This window comes from Parus major, chromosome 4, assembly GCF_001522545.3.
Source record: "Parus major isolate Abel chromosome 4, Parus_major1.1, whole genome shotgun sequence".
Taxonomy (NCBI): domain Eukaryota; kingdom Metazoa; phylum Chordata; class Aves; order Passeriformes; family Paridae; genus Parus; species Parus major.
The window spans coordinates 8,818,862-8,835,418 of record NC_031771.1 but is presented as its reverse complement, the minus strand read 5'-3'; the positions used below and the strand labels follow the sequence as shown (position 1 = coordinate 8,835,418).

The window sequence follows — 16,557 nt, the reverse complement described above, 5'->3', positions numbered from 1 at the left end:
TTTCCTGTGCACATGATGTCAGGTTAGGAAAAATCATATTCAGTGCATACCACTGAATTAAGGAAAAATATAAAATGTAGGACCATTTTATTTCATCCAAACTATGTAAGAAACATTTCTGGTTTTGAGGTTTTGTGGTGGCAAATAATTTACTTCTTTTGTGGTACCTACCAGTGATTAATGCTGATATCAACGTGCTTATGAATTTACCAATCTGTTTGTCTTCAAGTCTCCCGGAAGATTACATCTCACATGCTCACATTTATGTTCTGCCTCTTGCAGTTTGCTGGAGATTTATCTCCTCAGAGTGCTAAAGATTGACTGTTGGGAGCATCCCAACAGTAAAAGAGAAGGAGGCAGTGTGTTTGTTGCCATAATGAGATTGAAACTTCTTTCCCGGTAAGTGGACAGCTGAATGACTCAGCCATTTATCAGCTGAGGATAGAGAAATGGAGGTGCCTGGAGAAAAGAACTACTTATTATGGATGGCAGCTGGTATGACATGGATATGAATAATGAGGAAACCAATTAGTTTAGGAAGAGCCCAAAGGAGACTGTGAAACATTGCAGAAATACCAGAGGACAGGTGACTGCATTGAGTCTTATATTATTATTATTTCCAATAATTGGTCAAAAGTGATTCATGTCTTCAAAGTTCTTTCCCAAGAAGATACTAAAGTTATAAACCCTACTTCACAGACGAGATTTCTACCACATAGAATTATTTATTTTTTTTAAGTGTGTAAGAGAATTAGTCACCTCTTTTATTCAGAGAATTAAATAAACACTGCTTTGGTTGACATCTCAATTGAAACTTTTGGTAACTGATAAAGGAGTTTTAGTCATTACATTAATGAATAAAGTCATATTAGAGGTAACAAATGAAGGAATAGAACATGTTGTTGTTGGATATTAGAACTAAACACCAGTTTTACCTTCTGAAAGAAGACTAGAGATAGAATTATATAAAAGGGGGAAAAGGCAAGGAAGAGTTTTTACATAAATATTCTAATTTTTGCCTTTGAGTTCTTGGGTAGAAGAAGCAATTGAGTTTAACTGAAAATCACAATAGAAACAGATGTATTAAGAGATAGCCAAGAGGATTGTAAATTATTTTCTTTTCCTCGTTTATTTTTGCTGATAATCTAATTTCTCTGAGGGTGTTCATGTAAGAGTCTTGTTTCCCAAAAGCTTGTGACTTTTGGTCAGTGTTTGCAATCCCTCTGTATAACCTTCACAAAATTCTGTACAAATTCTGTAAAATTTTTTTCTTCATATTCTTCACACTCTTTGCATTTTTCTGATTTTGTGGAAGTCAACTGAAAAACAAAATGCAATAGTAAAGCAGGATACCAATCCATTGGTTCTGATAAAGAATTAAATTTTTTGCCCTATTTTTGTGAATAATTCCAATGCAGGAAAAGACTACAGAAAATTCTAGTGGAGGCTTACATGGTAGTTATGGTCTGTGCATTTCCTGGCTTACTTTTTGAATAGGATCATCTTTGAGAGGTACATCAGTTCAGTGAAAGATGCAAATGACTGTCCCTCTGAAAATAAGGATACTTTTCCCTGTGTGTCTCACATATCTGACTGCAGGTACTGAAGCTGCAAACTGTCATACACACACATTCAAACACTCTGATATATGTAAGCATGCACAAAAGTATTGGCTTTGATGGGAATCCTGAAAGTGTTTTTCTAAAAACTACTGATCTCTGATTTTTTATTAATATGTGCGCAGGTTTTTGGAATCTCATTAGTTTTCATCTCTAACATCCCACTCTTTATGTAACAAAATAGGTATTTCTGCTACCAAAGAAACATTTTTGATTTGTGCTTTTTCTGCGGACTATTGGTGCTGCTTACCTTATTTTTTTGAAAGGTTTCATTTCCATTTTTCCATATGTTCCACACATCCTGTGTTTTACTACAGTTTTTTATACGACATTCTTGAATTATCACTTCTGTCTCTAAGAAAAAGCACCTCATTACAAGTTCTTGGCATTCTTCCTGAAAAAAAAAGAAGCAGTTGCAATAGTTTTATGATTAAAAAGGAATAAGTAAATGTAGGACATAATTTATGATATAATTTAAAACACAAGTATGATCATAACATAAGTGAGATGTAATCGAAGATAAAATCAGCCACAAAGAGGCTGACTTTTACTTTCTAGGCATCTTTTCTTACTATTCATTCTATTTTCATACTCACATTCATTTCATATTTTCATTCTTATTTTCATTACTATTTTCATGCTATTTGAATATCGACAGAGATGGGCTATGAGACCCAAAAAGAAAAAGGCCAAGCAGTTTACTAAGATGAGGTGAGACATAGTGTCTTAGTGAAGAACATAGGAAAATAACTAGGATAGGAACCTGGCACATAACTAAACATAGTGGAATTAAATTAACATTATTTTTAGTAGTTTAAACACTTAAACTCGGAAATCTGCATTCAGAATGGATAAGGGAGTAGAGGAAGTAGTTAATGTTCCCTTAAATTACAAATTAATCCCAGCATTATTTTAGCATTGTTTGCTTTGATAAAATAATTTTGAATCACACAAACACAGAATGGTTTGAGTTGGAAGGGGCTGTAAAGATCCTGTACTTCCAACCTCTCTGCTATGCACAGGGACATCTTTCTGTAGGCCGGGTTGCTCAAAGCCCATCCAGTGTGGCCTTGACCATCCCTTTCAATTGATTAATTTTAGTAGCAGATGACTAAATAAAAATAATTAATACTTGCTTGCATAATTTATCATAAGTGCTTTGATTAGAAGAACTGTTTATTCCAAGGCAAATTATTTTCTTTTAGACATGTTTATGAAATTAGAACAAGTCTGCTTTGGGAGATAATTCCTAGTAAGGAAATGAAGCCAAACATTAGTTGTGGTTATATGTGAAGTTTACTTACATCCTCATCTGCGTTTGCAGTGTATAAACTAACATCAATATCCTACAAAAAATCAAGAGTTGGAATTATAAACATTAGCTAATAAACACCATCCCTTTCCCTCCCACTCACACTTTTTAGCTGAGTGCAGTGCTAAATGTTTTATTAAGTCTTCTTCTATGATTATATGAAATGCTGACTGTTTTATGAACTTACTTTGGATGTCTTGATCCTTTCCAAATCTTTAAGAACTTCTGCCCACTTGCAATGACCTGCTTCCGTCTTTGGTACATAAGCACTAGAACAGAAGAAACAGAGTGATCATTAGGCTAAACAGGAGGTATCTACAACCTTTATGCTGAAAAAAAGACTGAGCATTATAAGATACTACAGATACGTTGTTTACATGTAAATAGATATGTTAAATGTTTGGGTCAAGCAAGCATATTTGACAAATCATAAAATCACATGAAATCTGTATCTCATGTCACACACTGTATAAACAATGTGGGTTGTTTAAAACCCAGATTTATAGAACATAATGCAAGAGAAAGGTTTGATTACCTAATGTAAAATACCTAAAATTCCTTTAAAGTGTAAAAATAAAATTCCAAATCCACTCTGAAGGGACTGGAGACAAGCAACAACTGTGATAGTAAAAATAAATAATTTGTAGTTACTGTCTGATTGGCATTGACTTTGTAGTTACCACAGGAAGAAGATGATTAGTCCCATCCCACTCTTTAAAAGGCAAAAACAATGGCTGTTCAGAAGCCGATACAGCGGATACTGCAGACAAACATTTTCCAGGTGTGTTTTCTGAAAGACACAACCAAGGTGATACCTTGTCACAATTTGATTCCACAGATTTTTGCTTTAGTACTGACTTAATTAACCAATTTGCCAAGATTTCCAATAAAGACAAAACCCTGTTGTGTGTAGCTGGAAAGACCAACTGCTTTGCAGCTTGGAAAAATACATAATCACTTTACCAAACAGTTGGTAGAAAATCAGACGCTGAAGGCACACTGTGAAAACCTGAACTCATCCTGAGATCCCTATTTATTTATCAGTTCATACTGCAGGCTGCAATTTAATGCAGACATAATATTAAAGAACTTTTGCCTTCCACCTCTCCCCAGCTACTATTCGTTACCCAAATTCAAATAACTACTTACAACATTAACTCCAATATTGTGGTTGCATTTATGTGAGGCTCTACATTGAGTCCATCGAATGCTATAGTTATGTCTACAAATGTTAAATAAAATATTTAGATAGAGTATATACTTACATTGCTTTACACAGTGTATGTGTGTCTATTAGTGGGCAGTGATGCATTAAAAACTGTGCTCAATGGAGTTTAGCCACTGGAAATAAGGAAAAGCTGTGAGAAGCTGTGCTTTGTCCATCAGGAAACATTTCCCTTGCACAGCTTGTTCCAAACTCACAAGCCCTTTGATTTAGCTGATAAAGTTCCCTCACAGGCTTAGGTTAATTATCTGCTGCAGAGTAATGGTTTTGACCCAAGGTTTTATTGCTTATCATACATGCAATACTCTATAACTGACTCAAATGATATTTCTTTAGTAGTAGTTTCTTTACCTGCTACTTGCAAGTAAATATTTAAAAATGGACATAACAAGAGAACATAAAAAAACAAGAGCCAGCATTGTGCAGTGGTAAAAATATTCAAATGGGAGATCAGTCCATCACTATCAGGATTGCACCTCACTTGCTGAAAGCCATCTTCATAAAGCAGAGCCAGGAGAGTAGTGATCACATGTGTGACAGAACTTCTGGAGAGTATTTGTAACAAATATTTGCTATTCTCTTAAACAGAAAATGCTTTAAATACATTGCAATTATTGTTTCCAAGCCCCAAAGATATAGGTGAAATAGCATAATTACCTAATCCTACATAAATTTTCACATTCGATAATGGGACATTAAATGGGACAGTGTCAGTCCCTTTTATTGTACCTTTGGTTGTCCTAAACCTGTTAAATAAGAGATATGTAAATAAATGATTCTTTGACAATCTGGACTGCAGTAAGGACAGAGCAAGTAACATCTCCTACATATTCTGAACAATTTCCACATGGAAGATGCTGTTATGGTCAGCCAAAGTAGGTCTACTAGCAAGGCTAAACCTGTGACTCCAACCACATCAAATGGAAATTGAAAATATAATACTAAACCCAAAATATTAAGTACTTATAAATGTATATTTTTCAAATATAGAGGAAAACAAGGAAAAATAATTATTAACTGCTTGGATATGGTCAAAAGAGCTAAATCATTTTACTGTAGTATGACAGAAAGGCTTTTACCTTTTCACAGTTAACATTTATTTGAAGTTGCCATGTTATTTCTTTTGGGTTTGGATTTTGTTCATTTGTTTTTGTTAAATCTGCATACTAACTGATTGCATTTGATATGCTAATCCTTAGAAAATATCCTATTTTGGTTGGGTTTGGGGTATATTATTATTATTATTATTATTATTATTATTATTATTATTGTTGTTGTTGTTGTTGTTGTTGTTGTTGTTGTTGTTGTTGTTGTTGTTGTTATTACTTAAGTGAAGTTCAGAAGTAGCCTTATGGGGAAACTCCAAGGATATTTAAATACATTTTAAACCTGATTGGTAGATACAGCTGAAGAAAACATGTTTTAACCCCAAATTTTAAGAAAATAATTTAAAGTATACTAGAAATATTTTACAATAGCTAAACATTTTTATCATTCATTCTACAAGACAGATTTTATTCAATGAGATGAGGTGGCCACAAATTAAAATATTAAAGACTTATCATGGGTCCATAAACACAAATCAGCTTTGTAATTTATAATTAGTGTAATTGGACCTTAAAAAGCTGATTTGACAGGGAGTCCCAGTCTGAATGTGTTGTCAAATTTATCCTGCAGAACAAAGTATTCATGGTGAGGAAATACTATATTATAATATTAAGTGAATAATGGTCCAGGGTTATCATTAGTTTGTCATTTGTTTCCTATTTTAAATTATTGTTCCCTGTAATGACACTGGAACAATGTATTCTTAATGATTAAATGTTGTCTGCATCTTTGGTTTCCTTAAATATTGTAGGTAACCTTTATTGTAATAAAATTATAAATGCTAATGTAAAATAAATGCTTAGTTTTTAGAAGCAATAGAAATCTTGTACTGATGGTAAATATGTGAAAAATAAACTACATGCATACTCTAAAGGGTACTCCATTTGTTCATAAAGAGGTTCTAATGTCAACTACATCCTCCAACACACTCCTTTCATAAATGCAGGGCCATTTTCTACTTGAATTTATTAATTATTTCATCTAAACCATTATTCAACAACAGAAGCATTGCTAGCTGGCTTAGAAGCTTTTAAAAATTGTTCTCCTGCCTTGAACACATAATGTTGTAATGTAAAACTTTTCTTCGGACAATTCTGGTTCTGATTTCTTTGTGTAATCATTAACTAATTATTCTCTGTTCCTTACATCCCTGGTATTTAAACTTGTGAACATTGGACAAAGGAGCAGCTCATATTTCCAGATATAAATATTTTTTTTCTGGAGTTTGTGTCCTGATTACTTGCTACTCTAAAGTCTTTTGAAGTGAGTATATGCTCTTCCAAAAAGTAGTTATGATATACGCAATAAAGTTTGGGAAGCATTATTGTATAACAGAAAAGTTAAGCATTTTAAGAGCAGTTAGCTCTGAGCGATATCTAAGGTAAAGTAGTATTGTTTTCTCTTTAAAGCAAAATCTATAAGCAAAGCAAAAAAATCTAATAATCTATAAGCAGATGTAAAAAACTTTCTTTGGAAAAGCAGAAATAGCCAATGACTTTGCTGGTTTGGCTGTCATAGAAACAATAATCTAAGTTACTCAAAAGAAAATATTAATGGCTTTTTACAGTATTAAAGTTACATGTGATAGAAAATACAGACAGTTAAAATTACATGTTTCTGCCGAAATACCATATGTGTAAACTTCTTTATTAATATTTTCTTATAAATATCTGTTTGAATCCTTGAGGTGAGATATTCATCAATAAGAAAGTTTATTTCCTGGCTATGCCATTTGGTGCTATTGGCAAAAGTCTTCTCTTTTTTCTCCTTGTTTTGAACTGTATTTTTATTCTTTATTTATATCTTTATTCCTCATCTGCTTCCTCATTCTTGAAAATGAGTGACCAGAAACATACAATGTACTCGGATCTTATTAGGGATCTGGAAACTGGTGATAATAGTTTCTATGGGAAAAAGGGAACTACTGCCATTGTTTTCTTCATGACTGTGTTACACTGTTGGCTCAGACCTCATATATTCCGCAGCCAGAACTTTATGTCCACTTCTTTCAAAATCCTGGAATGTCCTGAGAGTCTTTCACCATTTGCAGAAAACCGTCACACTATAAAAAACTTCAGAGCCTTGAAGTCTAACCTTCTAAATTTTTGGTTACTCTCAAATTTTCTGTAATTTCTTGACTTTTGCACGCAGCTTTTTCCCTTGATCAGCCCTTTCCTTTCCTTGTTCCCATAAGCAAACCAGCCTTCTCAAACACCTCTCTCTTGGAACAAACTATTTCCCCATTTCTTATCATCATTCTGTAGTACAATAGACTTCTTGCACATAATTTATTATTATTAATTTAGTCAGTCTCTTCTTCTCCCCTGTTCTATAAAGACATGTCCTCAGCATTTTCTCTCTGGCTTCCTGTGCAGCAAAGTACTTTAAATCTTCTATTGTCTGTTACTGCTGAAAATTTCTTTCTAAAATCTGACCATCACCTCCAGCTCTCTCCAGTCCTTTGACATTTTATTGAGCAATGTCTCATGCATAAAGTAGGGGTCTTTTTAGATCCATATTCAAGTACTGTCTATATCATGTAGAGATGAGTTTTACACCCACTCATTTGTGTTGCCACAGAAACTTAAACAAGTATTTCTTTTGCCACAATAATTAGAGCCTCCTTTAGAGAACTCTGCCTCCTCCCCCAACAAAATCTCACCCCACAGCTCTTGTTCTGCTATCCTCTGCTTGTTGGCTCCACTAATTAATTGTTCTGTCCTCTTGCTCTAGTGCAATTACCTTCAAGGAGACCAAGCACCAAGTAGCTGCACAGCTACAACAGCAGTGCTTCTATTTAAAGTTTTTGTATTGTGCATAATATGGGATCTCCTTCTCCCTGCCCAGAAGCATATAGAATGTCACTAGGGGAACTGAACCAGCCAGGATCGATAGTGGCTGAGGTCAGGTGACTTGTACAGAAGTCCTGAGACCTGGGAGGCAGAATACTGAAATGATGGCAATTAGGATGCTACTGGAGTCATTCCATAATAAACCGTGTTTCTGGTTGTGGCTCTCAGTTGGTTTAGGACCTATCACATATAAGGTCATGTCCCTGGTTTGCATTTGTGGTTGGACCCCTGCCCTCAGGTACCCCTATATATTGTTAAGTTCACCACGCCCCTTGGTCTTTGGAGCTTGCCACCATGTGGTTTCTGCAGTTGTTTTACCATCATTTAAGTATTTCAGGCAACTCCATCATTCCCATCCCTCTATTTTGCCATGTTCACCCAGTCAGACTGGACTCAGAGTTGCAACAAGCTGACTGTGACAATTGATGCCTGAACAGAGACTCCCACATTGGGAGATCTCTAGGGATGGGTTTGGCTAGGTCTTGGCCAAACCAGTAGGACTTTTCTCTCTGCTGTGGATTATTTCATCAGACCTGCACTTTTTGGTGACAGACAGACATCAGAGGATGACCAGCTGTCTTGGAGGATGCCTACTAGGAATGAGAGTAAGTGGAGAGAGGAAGAGCTTTTCCCATCTCTCCTACCCCAACAAGGGGGCATATCCCACCCCATCCAAGTTTTGCTGCTTTGCAGGATGGGCTTAAGGCCTTCCACATTAGAGAGGGATGTATATGGACAGTACAAGTTACTTTAAGCAGACCATGGGAAGAAGGTAGGAAAGTGCAAGCTGAAAATCCTGGTAAAATGGGTTTTGTGCAATTTAGGCTTCCACAGATCTAGCTATCGCTGCTCTGCGTGGCACCGTGGGAAACTGCTCATACTGTGATATCTTTTCAGTGGAATTTTGGGACTCAGTGGGAATCAGGCTTTAAGATTTAATGACTAGGAGACACCCTCCAGCACCTTGCTTGCTACCTGCCTTTCATGCAATTATTGAGACCCTTAAAGACAAAGGGAAAAAGCAGCAAAAATCCAACTCCAACTCCACCTCCCAACACCAGACTGCTTTTAACCCTTCAAGCCCTGGAGACAGATCACGAGAGCAAAGCCCATCATGTTGCCCGTACAATTTGTAACTCCCATCGTCTTGTGTTCCTTCCCTTCTCGCCCTTTGGACTACCTTGGAGTGGGATACAGGGCCAAAATTTCCAGCGCACTCAGAGGAAACAACGGTTTGCCCTGTTACTCTGCACCCTGTGTCCACCTCCAGCTCCTCTATATGGGGCCCAAGATGACCACACCATCCTGGACCCTTCCCCCTCCACTCCCCTAGAATCTTCAACAACCCATCCTCCTCCCTATTCACCCCAAGTATTACCTGCTAAGGACCTTCCTGCTGCTCTAAGCCATGCTGTCTCAAATTTCCCCCTTAGTTCCACCCCTGTCCCCAGATCATGCTACCCCCTCTCCAGGCAGCTCCGCCATAGCCTCGAGCACGCCCCTCTGTGGGGGCCGGAACCAAGCCCACCTCAACCCAAACACCGCTCTCCAACATGGCAGCACCCATGTGGCTGGTGCCAGTGCTGGTGCCAACAAGCAAACGCTGCCACCAACCATCCTGCAACAAAGGCATTATGCTTGTGACCTCCCCTCGGAAGAGGACTAAAGCCCTTCTGCATCCAGCGATTCCATCAATCCATGGAAGAAGATCCAGACTAGTACAGTAAAGGAAGGGAATTGGGAATTAGCTTCTAAAATTGCTGCTTTCCTAGTGCTTCCCAGTGCTATACGGAAGAGGTGGAGTTGATCCTAGATGGGAATCCCTAGCCTATGGGGAGGTAAAGGAACTGTGCAAGGCTGCTAAGGACTACAGGAGGGGTTCTCCTTTCTTCAACAATCTGATAAGGGCTACATTCACAGCACAGTTGTTAACCCCTCACGACTTAAAGCATATTATGACTGTGCTGCTATCACAACCGAGTTGACCCTGTGGGAGGGAGGGTGGAAGAGACTGTTAAAGCAATTGCTGCTTAATTATGCCAGGGACCAGTCATGAGCAATGCTAACTCTGGAACACCTGGATGGGAAGGGTGCACATACTCAGCCCGATGATCAAGCTGCAAACCTCCCAAGGCCAGTGCTTGGTGACATTAAAACTGCTGCAAGGAAAGCACTCATCCAAGTGCCTGATGGTGACACATCTGCACAGGATTTTGTGGAGATAAAATAAGGCCCTAGTGAGCCATACATGAAGTTTATTGATTGCCTTAAGCAGGCAATCTTTGAGATTATTTGAAAGACAAATCATAGAAGAGAAAGCTAAAGATGAATTGCTGATAAAACTGGGCATGTTAAATGCAAATCCTGAGTTCAAGAATTATGTGCCCTTCCCCCTGATTCCGAGCCAGTGTTACTACAAATGATTGAGACTCATAACCACCTCAGGATCCCCGAACACTCGGCTGTCCTACAGGCTCAGGCAGTGGAACAGGGAGTGGCAGAGGCTTTGGCAGCATTGTAGATTATACCTCAAGGGCCTCTACAGCAGCAAGGTCCTAGTGCTGCCACACAAACTCTCTCCCAAGGACTACAACAGGAAGGTCCTGGTCCGTGTTTTGAATATGGCAAAAACAGACATTTCAGAAGAGACTGTGTCCAACACAAGCAAAGCTCAAGGTTCCTGCCAGTTCCAGGTGTTGCAGGGGTTGCTCTCATACTGTTGCCCAAAACAGGGGGGTTATGGCAAGCCAGCCTTGGGAAACTTGTAGTGCAGCACAGGATAGCCCCACACTATGACACAAATACCTCAGCTGCATATGCCCGTGAACACCGGAGGGCAGGTAACTCAGAGCTTCAACACCTTGTCACAGGGCTACCAGCAGCCCTGCCCCCAGATGCCAGGTTGGAGCTAACAAGTGCCAAACCAGTAACGCTGACTGATTATTTTACACATACCGTATCTATAGGCCAGCTTGGACCCAAAGATCGGCCCTGTGAACTGTTAATTTTGGGGAATTGTGGAACAAGGACTGAGGGATTTTTTGTGTTACCCTCTGTGTTATTGGTAACATCCCAACAGGAAATCACTGTATTAACTATGTGTCCTGTCCCACCTTGCTTTATACCTCAGGGATTGATAATTGCTCAGGTGATTCTACTCCCCAAACAGTACTTTAACAACACATTGGAGTCCTTGGCAATGTGGACTAAGGTAATAAGCCACAGCCGGCCTCAACTAGCCTGCACACTAGAATTTAACATTAAAAGGACTGTTCTCTCAGGACTCATTGACACAGGTGCAGACATGACATGGATGGTCATCTCACAGTCCAAGTGGCCTCTTGAATGGACTCTTACAGCTGATCCAAGAACTCTGTTAGGAATTGGAGGTAACAGCATCAGCCTGACGACTGCAGCTGATCAAGTTCATGCGATCTGCAGGCCATATCTCCACCACCACATCATTTGTGGTAAGAGCCCCCATAGTTTTGTGGGGAAGAGATATTTTGTCCCGGTGGGAAATGCACCTAGGGACATATTTTTAATTTGGGCCATTGAACAGTGGAATACCCTAAAACTGATCTGGAAAATAGATGAACCCGTATGGTAGATCAGTTTTTCCCTGAGGAAAAATTTGTCACACTTGAGTCTCTAGTGTAGGAACAGCTCCAAAAGGGACACATTGTACCAACCACAAGCCCATGGAATAAACCTGCCTTTGTCATCCAAAAACAAAACAGCAGTAAGTGGTCCTACAAGACCTATGTAAAGTAAATAAGGTCATGGAGGACATGGGCACACTACAGCCTGGTCTACCATCCTCTTTTACGGTTCCTAAGGAATGGAAATGGACTGTTATTGATTTAAAGGACTGTTTCTTTGACATTCCCCTTCATCCCGATGACACTCCTCAATTTGTTTTCTCAGTACCTACCATTAACAGAGAGGCTCACCTCCAGAGGTACCACTGGACGAGGTTGCCACAAGGCATGAAAAATTCCCTGACCCTATGCCAATGGTTTGTGCCTAAAGTTTTGGCTCCCGTTCCCCAAGATCATCCACAAGCAATTGTTTATGTTTACTACATGGATGATATACTTATTGCAGCTGAGAATGATCCATCTTTGATTTCAGCTTTAAAAGCCACCATTACAGCTATCCAGCAAGCAGGACTTACCATTACAGAGAAAAAGATGCAACAGACACCACGCTGGAAATACCTGGGAGTTAAAATCCTCTCTCAAACTATACATCATCAGCCATTGCAACTAAATGAGAAACCAGAGATACTCCACGATTTATAAAACCTATTAGTAACTATTAAATTAATTAGTGTTAAACCCCTGTTGGGGATCACTAATCAAGATTTGGTTCTCTTTTTTGTTTTATTAAAGGGGATTTGCAGGTAAACTCACCTAGGCAGCTGACAGACGAAGCAAGGGATGCCTTGGGAAAAGTATCCCAAACCATTCAAACTCGCCAAGCACACAGAATGAATCCAAAATTACTATTCCTTCTAGCAATTTTGGGGAAGGGACCTCAACTCCATGCTTTAATTTTTCAATGGGACCCTGAGACATCTGATCTTTTGTTAATTCTAGAATGGGTTTTCCTGCCCCATCAGCCAGGTAAAACCATAACACAAAGCCAGAGATGATGGCTCAGCTTATTATCAGAGCCAGATCACATTTATTTTCCACCTCAGGAAAAGACTTCTCTGCTGTATTCCTGCCCACAACTACTGTATATTTGAACTGGCTACTGCAGCAATCAGAATGTTTGCAAATTGCACTTGAAAATTTTACTGGGAAAATTTCAATTCATTACCCTAAACATAAGTTATTGCATTTTGCCCTTAATTTAATCCCAAAACCATTAAGAAGTGATGTGCCATTGAATGCACTTACTGTCCTCACAGCTGGATCAGGAGGTTCCGTAAATCAGTTATAACCTGGCAAAACCCTGTAACATGTGAGTGGGAATCTGACATCCAAATAATAGAAGGATCACCACAAATAGTTAAACTAGCTGCAGTTGTTAGAGCTTTTTCCAAGATTACACATCCTTTTAATTTGGTGACAGATACTACTTATGTTGCAAGCATTGTCAAGAGAGCAGAATATTCATTTTTAAAAACAATTGCTAATGACCATTTATACTCCTTGCTTACAAATTTAATTTTTGTTCTTTCTTAGAGGCAGCACCTTTCTTTTGTCTTGCACATCCATTCCCATACCTCATTGCCTGGACTTCTGACAGAAGGTAATGAGCAAGCTGATACACTAGCCATGACAACACTGCCCAATATTTTTGAGCAGGCAAAACTCAGCCACTCATTCTTTCACCACCACCATTCTTTCGTTCCTGCATTGCATCACATGTTTGAAATCCCTAAAGATCAAGCCAAGGCACTTGTTACCACATACTCTGATTGCCAGAGTTACCTTCCATCAGGGCAGGAGTAAATCCCAGAGGGCCTCACAGTTTACAAATCTGGCAAAGTGATGTAATCCATTATGTGTCTTTTGGTAAATTTCAGTATTTACACATATCAATTGACACTTTTTCAGGGGCAATCTTTGTCTCTGCACATGTGGATGTGGCAGCTAGAGATCTCATCAAACACTTTCTCCAAGCATTTGCAACACTAGGCATGCCACAGGAAATAAAAATGGATAATAGGCCAGCTTACATCTCACACAAATTACAACAATTCTTTAATATGTGGGGAATAAAACATACTACAGGCATTCTCCACTCCTCTACAGGACAATCAAATGTAGAAAGAGCTCATGGGTCTCTCAAAAAAATTCTAGAACAACAGAAGGGCAGAATAGAGACCCTGTCTACTGTAGAAAGGCTCAGTAAAGCTAGATATGTTTTCAGTTTTCCAAACTCATTTATGGAACCTAACCCCCCCAATCACCAGCCATTTTTCAAGTACCACACAAGCGCAGTTAAAAGAGAGAGCACCAGTTCTAACCAAAGATCTAGAAACCAGCAAAATGTAGTGCCTTTCCCACTAATTATCTGTGGGAGGGCATATGCTTGTGTCTCTACAGATAAAGGACCTTGTTAGGTTCTGGCAGGAAATATAAAACCATATTTGCAGCCTCTACAGGAGCACGAAGATGTTGTACAAGAGAAAGCACAAGAGAAACCTAAGGAAAAGATATCCTAAGAACTACCACCTACCTGCTCCTTTATACTTCCCTAACTTTCTTAGCTTTCCCACAGATTATTCCATGAAACATGACCCCCGAGGGACTTCTGCTTGCTACTGCCATCCTAATACACTCCATGCTCCTCACAAAGACTTGGATAGTCCTGCAGCCAAAACAAAATGTATGGTTAACTCTGGCAAAAACCATAAAACAAGATACTCTGTGCCTGTCTGTTGCTAGGCCTGATGACCTGCTTAGTAGGGTACCTGCAGATGTATGTCCAATAACTAATAATGCCATCCGTAGTATGAAATATAACAATCCTAATAGATAATAGGATAATATATAGATAATATAATAATATAATATAATGATAATATAATGATATGGAAACACCACCCTGTTGGTACCTGGGTTTACTGGACCCAGAAGCTCCCACATGTATCAAACCCCAGGAGCCAGAAATTCTCAGGTATGTGAAAGTGGATTTTTGCATAAGGTTTTTTTATCTGCCAAGGTGAGAAAAGACTAAAAGACCCACAATCACAAAAGAAAGAGTAATTATCAGGACACATGTTTCCCCAAACCACCCAGCTTACAAAAATCACAGCCAGTGGTGTAATTACAACCTTCTCCATCACTTCTCAGTCCAGTAATCACCCACTCCAGTTTACCAAAAGGTATGCTTCTTATATGCAGAGACAGAGCATGGCCTGGATACCTTCACGCATTAAAGGAGGGCCGTGTAGCTTGAGGAGGCTTACTTTGCTGGCATTTGACAGAAAAATGATTCATAGCCAAAGAAATAGAGCAAAAACATCTATGCATTATTTTGAATCTGACTGAAATGATGAGTTCACATTTTGGAGCAGAAACAAAAGAATGGCTGCCTCCATTTTATTACCTTGGGTGGCTGTGGCAAAAGCTTTAGACAAATATACCAGCTTAGGTGCCTACTGAGTTAGCAAACCAACACCACCTCCCTGGCATGGAGTGGCTTGCTCTCAGATGTAGATGCCATCAGGCATGCCACACTGCAGAACAAAGTGGTAATAGACTTTCTACACTTAGTACATGGGCACAGCTGTGAGGACTTTGGGACATGTGTTGTATGAACCTTTCTGATCATAGCGAGTCCATTCATCACAGTATACAAATTCTCAAGGAAGGAGTCAAGAAATTGAAGTTAGAAGATGACAGTGACTGGTTCAATGGACTGTTTAAAAACTGGGACTTACCTAGTCGGACTAGGTCTTTAATCAAAACGGGTTTACAGATTTTTGTAGCTGTTATTGTTGTGTTTATGTTGTTTCCCTGTTTTTTTAATTGTTTGTTAAGAGTTTTCCAAAAACCTTTACCGAAGGTGTTTGCAATTCAAAGAGAAGGGGCAGATGTGGGAACTGAATTACCTGGGATAGATCATACCTTGGACAAAGTTCCTAGCATAGAGGGGATAAATCTGAGGCCCTAGAATGCAGAGTGCTGGGAAGTTGCTGATAGACACATCCCAGAATAGGCAAGACCTTAGGCTTATAAGGTCAAAACCTTGTCCTGTGGCTTTGGCTATTCAACCCCAGGTAACCCTAGGTGTTGTGAAGCCCACCACGCCTCTGGGTCTTTGGATTGCAGCCTGTGGACCATGAGGTCTCTGTGGACATTAAAATCTCTCTTGGGCGCTCCATCATATCCGTCTCAGGATTATTGCCACACTGCCCAGCGGGACCAAACCCCAGACTGCAGAGAACGAACTGCGACTAACAATCTAGCTGAGAGAAAAAAAAATTCTTCTTTCTTAGTTTTAAACTATGAATTGCAAAAAATATGGGCTTGTGTTTACTAATTCTAAGTACCTGGGAAAATGTAGAATACTTTAAAGATTACTTTTTACACCAAGGCAGGAATGTGTAAAATTCTTCAGAGCATGCAGCAAAGTTGCACCCCAACCCAAGTTTATGGTCAGCTGAAGGGATGATAAATACCGGTTTATTCTATTCATTTCAGTAAGAGTGAAGCAATAATACTACTCCAATGCTTAGCATATTTTTCTCAATTGTGCTTCCTTGTCCTTCAGAAAATCTGAGGGACAGTGAGCAAAAGGAATAACTATTACTTTGAGAATGCTCCTTTTTTTCTTCTATGTCAGAAATAGTTTAGCTAGTCACATTTAACTCACACAAAACGAGATTCAAATATTCTTTGATCATGCTATTTCCAGTCCCCTTTCTTTGGCATCCAGACTGACAATTAAATTACAAAAAAAATTGTAAATTACAAATCA

At 38.8% G+C, this 16,557-nt stretch overlaps 1 protein-coding gene across 12 annotated transcripts in view; it reads right to left on the bottom strand.

Moving 5' to 3' along the window:
* Nucleotides 1-593: 593 nt before the first annotated feature.
* The window catches only part of IL15 (interleukin 15), a 33,753-nt gene continuing 17,789 nt past the window's right edge, over nt 594-16,557 (bottom strand). For 6 of the 12 annotated variants that reach the window (XM_015625505.3, XM_033513684.1, XM_033513685.1 and 3 more), the window contains 5 exons: nt 3,583-3,721; nt 3,119-3,200; nt 2,924-2,965; nt 1,870-2,013; nt 594-1,319 (listed from right to left, as the gene is read on the bottom strand). In XM_015625505.3, the coding sequence (XP_015480991.1) occupies nt 1,206-1,319; nt 1,870-2,013; nt 2,924-2,965; nt 3,119-3,200; nt 3,583-3,721 (521 nt within the window). In that variant the 3' untranslated portion in view covers nt 594-1,205. The remainder of the gene's footprint in view (nt 1,320-1,869; nt 2,014-2,923; nt 2,966-3,118; nt 3,201-3,582; nt 3,722-16,557) is intronic. The other 6 variants (XM_015625503.3, XM_015625507.3, XM_015625508.3 and 3 more) reach the window with 3 other exon arrangements.